We start from the raw sequence: 10287 nt of genomic DNA on the forward strand, positions 1-10287 counted from the left end.
AGTTGGCACCATCATTGCGCTCTTCCCGGGCGAGGCAGATCAGTCGCTGGCTTCTGGACGGCCGCTCACGGCAGCTTGAGGGCCACTCACGCTGGCTGCTGGCTACACACGGTAGCCCATGGCAACCCACTGCCACAGGGGCTGCAGCCTACACCATCACCGGCAACTCACAGCAGCCCAGCTCCAGGTTGAGCTGTTGTTCAGCATCTTAGCTGTGGAGGGCAGTGTCACTGGGCCCTCATATGTGGGATCCGAACCGGGGCCCTCTGGCGTCCCAAGCCAGTTCTTAACCAACGCGCCACTCGGCTGGCCCTCCTTTTTTCTTATATGTAGAATTGACAAGCTGATTCTAAAATTTATATGGAATTTCAAGGGATCCAGAATGCCAAGATAATCTTGAAAAAGAAAAATTAGGAGGACTCACATTTTCTGATTTCAAAACTTACTACAAAGCAATGATACTGACATAAGGATAGCCATATAGACCAATGGAATAGAATCGAGAAGTCAGAAATAAAACCATGTGTCTAACATTAACTGATTTTCCACAAGGGTGCCAAGACCACCCAATGGGGGAAAGAATAGTCTTTTCAACAAATAGTGCTGTGACAACTGGATATCTACCTGCAGAAGAATAAAGTTTGACTCTTACCTTATGCTGTACATAAAAATTAACTAAAAATGTATCAAAGATCTAAATGCAAGAACAAAAGCTATAAAACTATTAGAAGAAAACATAGGGCCAAATCTTCATGATCTTGGATTTGGCAAAGGATTCTTAGATAATACAACCAAAAGCACAAGCAACACAAGAAAGAAAGGATAAATTAGACTCCACAGAATTAAAAACTATTGTGCAGGACACTATTGAGAAAGTGAAAAGACAACCCACAGATTGAGAGAACATGTTTATACATCATATATCTGATATGAGATATGGAACTTGTATCTAGAATACATAAAGAACTCTTAGAGCTGGCCAAGTGGCTCATTGGCTAAGAGTTGGCTTGGGAACACGAGCTCTGAGCAGCAGAGCCACCGGTTTGGATCCCACATGGGCCAGTGACGCTGCACCCTCTACAATTAAGATGGTGAATACAGCTCCACCTGGAGCTGGGCTGCGGTGAGTCGCCAGTGACGCTAGGCTGCAGTGGGGCTGCAGTGGGCTGCCGGGAGCTACCGTGAGTGGCCGGCAGCCAGTGTGAGCTTCCGTGAGCTGCTGTCCAGAGGCCGGCGACCGATCTGCCTCATCTGGGAAGAGCGCAATGATCACAATACCAACATGAACCAGTGAAGCGACGTCCTCCACAGCTAGACTGAAGAACCAAAGGACAGCAACTTGTCTGTTCCCACTGCCCGATTCCCCAGTAAAATCTTTAAAAAAAAAAAAGAAAGAAAAAAAGAACTCTTAAAACTCTATTTAAAAAGATAAATAACCCAAGGATGACATACAAAAGACCAATAAGCATTACACAAAAAGATTCTCATCAGGGACATGCAAATCAAAACCACAATTAGATAGATACTACTTCACACACACTAGAATGGCTGAATCCCAAAGTCAATAATAAGGGTTGGTGAAGATGTGGAGAAATCAGAACCCTCATACACTGCTTGTGGGAATGTAAAATAATGCAGTCACTTTGGAAAATAGTCTGGCAGTTCCTCAGTTAAACAGAGTTACCATATGACCCAGCAATTACACTCCTAAGTATATACAAAAGAGAAATGGAAGCATATATCTACAGGAAAACCTGCACACAGAAGTTTTTTGTTTTTTTGCCTTTTTAAAAGATTTATTGGGGAATTGGGGGAGGGGAACAGACAAGTTGCTGTCCTTTTGTTCTTCAGTCTAGTTGTGGAGGACGTCGCTTCATTGGCCCATGTTGGCACCATCATTGCACTCTTCCCAGGTGAGGCAGTTGCTCGCCGCCCATTGGATGGCCGCTCACAGCAGCTCACGCTGGCTACTGGCCACTCATGGTAGCTTATGGTAGCCCACTGCAGCCTATGCCGTCGCTGGCGACTCACAGCTGCCCAGCTCCAGGTCGAGCTGTTGTTCACCATCTTAGCTGTAGAGGGCAATGTCACTGGCCCTCATGTAGGATCCGAACCAGGGCCCTGCTGCTCAGAGCTGGTGTCCCAAGCCAACTCCTAACCAATGTGCCACTCAGCCGGCCCTGCACACAAATGTATAAAACAGCACTGTTCATGATAGCTAAAAGGTGTAAACAACCCAAATGTCCATCAACTGATGACAAAATAAACAAAAGTGGCATATCCATACAAAGAAATACTATTCATCCATAAAAAGAAATGAAGTACTGATATGTGCCCCAATGTGAATGAACCGTAAAAACATTATGCTAAGGGAAAGAAGGCAGTTATAAAAGACCACAGATATTATATGATCCCCTTGATAAGAAATGTCCAGAATGTCCTTCACTTCAATCAGGTCTCTGCTCACGTGCCACTCCTCAGAGAAGTATCCTCTGACCATCTAGCCAAAGTTCCAACCCATTACTCTCATTCCTCCTACCATATTTGATTTATTTTTTCATATCACTCTAATGTTGCTTTCTAGAATTTATTCATTTGGTTTATTGTCTGCCTTTCTCACTAGAACATGGACTCCTTCAGGGAAGGGACTTTGTATCTCAGTAATAGAGCATGGCCTTAGTAGGTGCTATTATAAATAAATGCTTTTAAAATGCATGCATCAGTGATATGTTAGGAGGCAAGATAACTTGGGGGCAGCTGAGGAGACAGATGGTACTATATTCTTGTTCTGACTCTGCCACCTTGGACAAGATAATTCATCTCTCTGAGCCTCCATTCTCTTCATCTACAGGTTGACTGAAACAGGACAATAGAAGATACATCTTAGGGTGGTGTGAGGATTACAAGGTCCTGAGGTGGAGGCTTTCCTTGCTGGCTTTGAGGAACAGCAAAGAGACTAGTGTAGCTGGAGGATGATGAATGAGGGAAACGCTGAAGGAGATGAGGTTGGAGAGGGATGCAGGGCTGATTTCATTCCATGTGTGCTGGAAAATTATTGGGAGGTGGAGAGCAGGGCAATGACATCATTTGATACAATCCCAGCACATTAGAGAAGAATCCTTCTGGCTGCTGTGAGAGCAAGAGAGGAAGCAAAGAGAACAGTTAGGGGCTCATTCAGTGATCCAAGTCAGGGAGAATGGTGGCTAGGACTGGCGTGGTAGCAGTGGCTGGTGTCAACAGGCAGAGTCAAGACATTTTGAAGGTGAGGTCCATAGGATTTGCTGATTGATTATGAGATGGGAAAGAGTGGAATCAAGGATGCTACCAAATTTGTCATTTTGTTTTCTAATCCAAGAAACTTCTGTGATGGGAAACACTGATAATAAGTAGTGTTGGGAAGGAAAGTAAATAGAAGCAAGAATTCAGTTTTCAACACTTAATTTAGTATAGCTATTAGACATCCATGTCATGTAGGTAGCTGGATATAAAAGAGCAAGAGTTAAATGAAGATACCAGGGCTAGAGGAATAGATTTGGAAGAAACCTGAGCATATAGGTAGCATTCAAAATTCATGGGACTGGATGGGATTGATTCATTCATTCAAATAATTATTAAGCCCTTATTTTGTGCTAAGCAGCGTTCTAGGCCCTACAGCAATGAACAATACACACAAAAAATCATACAGTTGGAACTTACATTCTAATGGGGAGAGATAACAAAATAACAAAAATATATAGTATGTTAGTGATCAGTGTTAAAGAGAAAAATAAAACAGGGATGGGTGGGAAGGTTGCAGTTTTAAACAGGATAGCCAGGGAAGTCCTCAGTGGGAAAATGTTATTTTAACTTAAGTCTTGAAGTTGAGGGCATGAGCCATGAATGTACCTGGACTACTAGCATTCCAAGCAGACTACTAGCAACAGCAAATGCAAAGGTGCTGAGGCAGAAGCACGTTCAGCAAATTCACGGAAAAGTAGCTACAGTGACTGCAGAGCAGAGAGCAGGGGTAGAAGGGTGGGAAATGAGGACCGTGAGTTAATGGGCCGGGGCGAGGGCATGACATTGAGGAGGAGCAGCTCCTGCAGGGAGTTGTCCAAAGAGGAGCCTCAACTAGTCGGAGTTCAGTGTGATGTTAGCCCCGCCCCAAGCCCCGCCCCAAGCCCCGCTCCAAGCTCCGCCCAACCCTCCGCCACACTCTGAGATTACATTTCCGTGTTGTGGACGCAACGCCAAGGGCGGGGCTCCGGGACCGGAAGTAGTTTTGCACTCGACTCCATTTTGCTCGCGTGCGTAGTTCCGGTAGCGGCGGCGGGAAGCTGGCTACTGGAGGCCCTGTAGGCCTCCGCACAGGCGAATCCGGCGGGAATCCGAGCCATCAGAACCGCCACCATGGTGAGGAGGCGCAGGATTGCGGCGCGGGAGCTTCCGAGTCTGTTGTTGAAGGGGGGACGGGGACTGATTGACGGGGAGGCCGTGGTTGGCCGCTCATGGCGATGAAGGCCCGGTAACGGCCGCTCTGTCAGGGCACGAAAGACTGGGGACCTTGGTCGTTCGGCGCGTTGGGGGAGGGGCAGGCTGAAACTGAGGGACGGAGGCCGGGGTCGCTCGGTGGGGGCGAGGATGGAATTGCGGCTCTCCACGCCGCTGTAGCTACAGTACTTGGAATCCTATGGGCACTAATTAAACTTGTAGAAGAAATGTGCTCTGGGGTTTCGGAGGAGGCACTAGAGCCGCAGGAGGACTAGGGAAGACCTAGTGAGAGGCTCAGACTTGTGAAGGGAGTGAGGGTCTGAGCAGTTTTGGAAAGAGGTGGAAGGGCTTGTGGCCGAAAGTGGAGTGTTCTTGGATCTAGCAGGTGGCGGAGGGGACGGTAGGGTGAAGGAGAATGTTTGGAGGAGGAGTTGAACTCATTCTTCAGCATATACGTATGTTTGAGTACGTCTGACTTTTCAGGCGCTGGGGTTACACAATGAAATGTTTCCTACACCGAGTTCACTTTCTAGTTGGAGACACGGATACTATAATTCAGAGTGGTAATTCAGCATTAAGTAAAAGTAATGGCGGGGGTCGGGGGTGGTGGGTAGGGGGGTAAGAATGCTGTCAGGAGTAGAGGATTCCCGAACAAGAGTTGTTTACCCAGCAAAAATGAGCGGGGATGTTATAGATAAGAAAGGATGCAAGAGCAAAAGCATGCAAGTTCCTGCAGGGGGAAAGGGAGAAAGAGCTGGAAGATTAGATGGGAGGAATTGGCAGGAGCTTGGTTACTAAAAGCCGTCTTTACATGCTGCTTAATCCTGCTGGTGATGAGGCATGCCATTGAAGGATTTTAACGAGAGCAAAATGACGTGAACTTAAGTAGTGTTTACAAAGATCACTTTTGTTCTGTAGCTGTTAATCTGTTGGGTGAAGTGAAAGCGGGGAAACCTGGTAGGATATTGTTTGGGGGAATTGGGTCTCCCAGCCTCAGTGGCCTCATCTGTAAATTAGGAACAATGGGGCTGATTTTGAGAATCAAATGAGATAGATAGTGCTTATCACAGTTCTTGCTATACAGTGAGCACCCAAGAAGAGTTGGCTGTGCTGGGTGGACCAAAAAAATGTTGCCGTAAAGGTTCAGATCTGTGTGGCCAGAAGCTGTGTGATTACAAGCCAGTTAAAAGGGTCTTCTAAGAGACTGAACCACATAACCTGGGTCTCCAGGGTGGAAGTGAAGGACCTGATCCACACATTTGTGTGGGTTCAGAAACTCGTTCTTGACCAAGCTCACTGAGATGACAGCACACACAGGCCTGGCATGTAGAAGGCACTTGGATAAGTTAGGACTGGCCTACACCAGTCACACTGATGGGAGGCTGATGACACACAGATCAAATGCCAGGTCATTTATTTCTAGAGAGAAATATAATTGTCAAAGGCACCTGACAATTCACATTGTGATGTGTATATTAGTCTATTTTAGCAAAGCTACATTGGAAACCAAGTAATAAAGGTTATTGGGTTAATTAAAAAGTATAGCAAGTTATATATTCTTAAAGACTCTTGTGTTCAAACTGATGGGCACCCTGGTCGCCAGAGAGTTTCCCTCCCAAAGGTAGTTTTGGAGGCACACTAACAAATCCTTGATTTGGGGATTGCATTCTCACCTCCAAGCTGACCAGCTCCTTTCTGATAAGCTTCTGGTTGATTAGATTTTTAATGCCAGTTCCATTCCAGCTCTTTACTCAGTCTTTTTAATGGGATGTGGGTGTTCCACAGCACTGGAGTCACACACCTGTAATCCACAATGGCAGATGACTAACCTCCGGTTTGGATGGATTGGATTAGTTTGGAGACATCCTACACTCACCCCTGAAACAGCCTAAACAAAGGCAATTGTAATAGGAAATGATTCGAAGGGAGGGGGAATAACAGTAGAGGGTAGAGGTCAGGGCTGAACACAGGGTGACATGGGAGAATTCCTGGGAAAGGGCTGTGGCTGCAAGACAAATGATAATCTACTGAGAAAGACAGACACATGGAAAAGAAGGCCGTAGCTGACTTTTGAGGAAGGACTAGGGATATGTGGGTCCAAAAGAGCCGAGTGTCACCCCCGCTGATTTCTCCTTGCAGACGGTGGGCAAGAGCAGCAAGATGCTGCAGCACATCGACTACAGGATGAGGTGCATCCTGCAAGATGGTCGTATCTTCATTGGCACCTTCAAGGCGTTCGACAAGCATATGAATTTGATCCTATGTGACTGCGATGAATTCAGGAAGATCAAGTGAGGAGTGGGCTGTGGGGAGGGATTTGGATTGGAGGGGGGTAGATTGGGTGGGTGGGCCAAGTGACAGGAGGTGATGTAGCTAGCTGGCTCCTGTCAGTTTGCTCTCCTGTTGTAGAGGGCAGATTTAAATGGGGACATTGGTCACTAAGAAATCTTCCTTCGCCCAGCAAGCCTGTTCTGTAGTTGTAGCAGATTACAAGTTGTAAGGAGAGCTGCTAGGCTTTTTGTTTCTCTGACTTCTCGTGCCCCTGGGTACTGGGGTAAAGGGCTCTCATGTTCTCCCCACAGGTGTGTGAGGGGGGAGAGCTTGGTTTTCTGGCCTCATTGCCTATTTGTAAAGCTGTAGCCTTTCCCAATGCAGCCTGGTCTGAAACTGCTTTAAGAAGCCTCTGACCCTCTTCAGGGTAAGTGCTCAGCTCCCTGTGTGGGTTTGGGACCAGTGATTTTTGTTGGCATTTATAGAAACAATTGGAGATATTTCCTGCTTTCCTACCGTTTCATAAGTTATTGGATAACTATCTTGTCTTAAGACTCACAGATCTTAAGCTTCTGGCCTATTAAAATACGTGGTCTAGCTTTTTGTCATATTTTATATTCAACTCATCTTGAGGGCAAAAGGTTATGTGACTTTCATGGTCACTCGGCAATTTTGCTATGCGCAGTGTCCGTGTTATCTTGTCAGCAGTTGTGAATTCCCTTTGATTCCTTTTGGGGCTGTTGTTTTCTTTTTGGCATGAGGTCTAGAAATACAGGACAAAAAAGGTGGTAGGGATGGCTGAGTGCCAGGTGTACACATTAGAGAGAGGTAGAACTATTTCAAACGGTTTTCTTTTTTCTAAATTTAAATCAAACTGTATTGTGATAATAAAAAAATGTTTAGGAAGTATTTTTTTAAAATACAAAAAAATATATGCAAAAAATGCCCAGAAAGGTTTTGTTTTAATTATGAAAGGGCAATATATGTTTTTATTAAAAAGGAAGAAAATATTTATAAGCTAAAAAGAGAAAGGAAAAACTTTCCACCCACTGAAAACCACTGTTAATTTTATTTTATTTTATTTTATTTTTTTAATTAAAGCTTATTTGGGTGACAGTTGTTAGTAAAGTTACATAGGTTTCTGGTGTACAATCTATATATCACATTGTGTAAACCACTATTAATGAAAAAACAGTATTAAAATGAAATCTTTAAGGTTTTTAAAATCAGGTATTTTATCTTCATTTTTAGGATACAGGCTTTTTCTTTCCTCTTCCTACCTTGTTATTTTTCCCAGTTTGCATTCATATTTGGTTTATCCTTTTCTGGATGTGGATGTTTGGAGATTTTTGTTTTTGTGCTTTGAGGACAGAAGTAGTTCTGGTGTAGTTACTCTTACCTTTTCCTTCATGGCTTCTCTTTCTGATTGAGGTGAAGGATGGAATGGTAGGCCTGTGAAGTTGAATTGCTACTAAAAGGATCCTGCATGTAAGTGGGGTGAGTGGGATTCAGTTGACTTGAATGGTCTCAGCTGCCTCCTGACACTGGTGAGGCATTAAGCTGAAGAAAGGAGGGAACAGGGTGATAGATAGCACAGAACACTTGAGGAGGAAAGGCCTTCACGATTGCTACAGAATAACATTTGAGCCAGGGCTGGGCTTTTTTGACTCTTGTCTTATCTCTTGGTCTGTGCATCATCTTGGCATAGGAAATGACCAGTTCAGGGGTTACAGATTAAACCTGTGAAGACTATCTAGGGGAGCTGTTTTAGGGAAAGTTTATGTACCATTTGTCAGGATACAGAGTGTAAAACAAATCTTGAAGGCCCCTAGGTAGGTGAACATTAACTTTACCCTTGTTCTAATGCTTGCTTTTTTGTTTCTTTTCCTAAACCTGTCTTTAGGCCAAAGAACTCAAAACAGGCAGAGAGAGAAGAGAAGCGAGTCCTCGGTCTGGTGCTGCTTCGTGGGGAGAACCTGGTCTCAATGACAGTAGAGGGACCTCCTCCCAAAGATGTAAGAGCTAGGAAGTCTTGTGAAAAAAAGAGCTTACCATGAACCAGGCTGTGTTAGGTTCTCTGTGTTTCATTGTAATACTCACAGGCAATCTCTGGCTTTGCCCCTCTTTTGCAGATAATAAACAGACTCTTAAAGAAGTTGCCCTGCAAGTAACAAGTGGAGATAGGGAACTAGCATGAGGATTTCTAACTTTAAAGCCCTCTCTTCTTCCTCAGTTGATGTATAATACATAGTGAGTCAGTAGAAAAGGAACCTAAGGGTCATCTGGGGCAGTGCTTAATGTGGTGACAGCCTAGCTGGATTTGAAAAAGTTGTGACTTCCAACAGTACAATATGTATGTATTTTGTGCAGTTATAGAATAGTAGTTAACATTTATTGAGCATCTGCTGTGTGCCAAGCACCTTAGTATTTAATCCTTGTAACCATCCTTTGAATTAAATTATTCCTACTTTATAGATAAACTGGGTTTTAGTAACTTGCCCAAGATGTCACATCTAGTAAGTGGTGACATTGGCATTTAATCCCAGGCATTCTTGGTTTCTAAACCTACATTTAGAAATAGAGCAGGCTTTAGAGAATCTAATGAAAAAATGTTTTGGTTTTCCCTTTTTCATTTTAAGACATTTTTCATCAAAGAAATAATCCTCTTATCCTGTTTTTATTTTTGTCCACTTGTATATCTGTTTTTGTATATTTAACACATGATATGCATGTAATATTTTGTTCTACTTTTTCACTTAACATGGTAAATGTTTTTCTACTTGCTATATACAAGTAATGTTTTAATGACCAAAGATTTTCTCACAAGTGAGTACAGAGTAGTTTATCCTAGTCGTTTCTTTGTTTTTGGACTTCATTTGAAGCTTTTTCCAATATAAATGTCTGCAAGGGATGTTTACCATATTTTTTGTTTCAAAGCATGTGTATGTATTCATAATGCTTGGTATCTAGTTCCAGTAGAGCTTGCTCTTCTAATGTAGCCCTTTATAAACCTTCATGACCACAACCATTTTTGTTATAATCCCACCGTTTGCATATGAGGAAACAGTCCCAGAATTGTGGGATTACTTGCCCACTGTCACCTACCAAGTGAGAATCAGCTGGGACTGGACCTCATGTTTCTTTGATGCCAGGCCAAATGCTCTTATCTATTGGTTTAATTTTTATAGGAGTACACATAGGTGGTTGTGCCGTGGCATGTTTCTCTGTCTCTAAACTTACCCTTGAGCTCCTCTAGCCTGCTGCAGGGGTGACAGCTAGGCACATAATCCTGGATGGAGGAGGAAAAGTGTTAACCACATATGGGTGGGTAGCATCTGTAAGTTGTTTTGGTGCCCTTTAAATCTGAGGGGTTCTCTTGGCAGTGGTATTCCAAAGTATATATCTGATTCTCTAGGCCACAAACATTTTAGCACGTTTCTTTATTTTTCAGACTGGTATTGCCCGAGTGCCACTTGCTGGAGCTGCTGGGGGCCCAGGGATTGGCAGGGCTGCTGGCAGAGGAATCCCAGCTGGTGTTCCCATGCC

At 44.0% G+C, this 10287-nt stretch overlaps 1 protein-coding gene across 1 annotated transcript in view; it reads left to right on the plus strand.

Annotated features, from left to right (window-relative positions):
• The first annotated feature begins 4259 nt into the window (after positions 1-4259).
• The window catches only part of SNRPB (small nuclear ribonucleoprotein polypeptides B and B1), a 28890-nt gene continuing 22862 nt past the window's right edge, over positions 4260-10287 (plus strand). The window contains exons 1-4 of the mRNA XM_019645677.1: positions 4260-4392; positions 6610-6761; positions 8645-8756; positions 10193-10284. Coding sequence (XP_019501222.1) covers positions 4390-4392; positions 6610-6761; positions 8645-8756; positions 10193-10284 — 359 coding nt within the window. The 5' untranslated portion in view covers positions 4260-4389. The remainder of the gene's footprint in view (positions 4393-6609; positions 6762-8644; positions 8757-10192; positions 10285-10287) is intronic.

This window comes from Hipposideros armiger, unplaced genomic scaffold (genome assembly GCF_001890085.2).
Source record: "Hipposideros armiger isolate ML-2016 unplaced genomic scaffold, ASM189008v1 scaffold_94, whole genome shotgun sequence".
Taxonomy (NCBI): domain Eukaryota; kingdom Metazoa; phylum Chordata; class Mammalia; order Chiroptera; family Hipposideridae; genus Hipposideros; species Hipposideros armiger.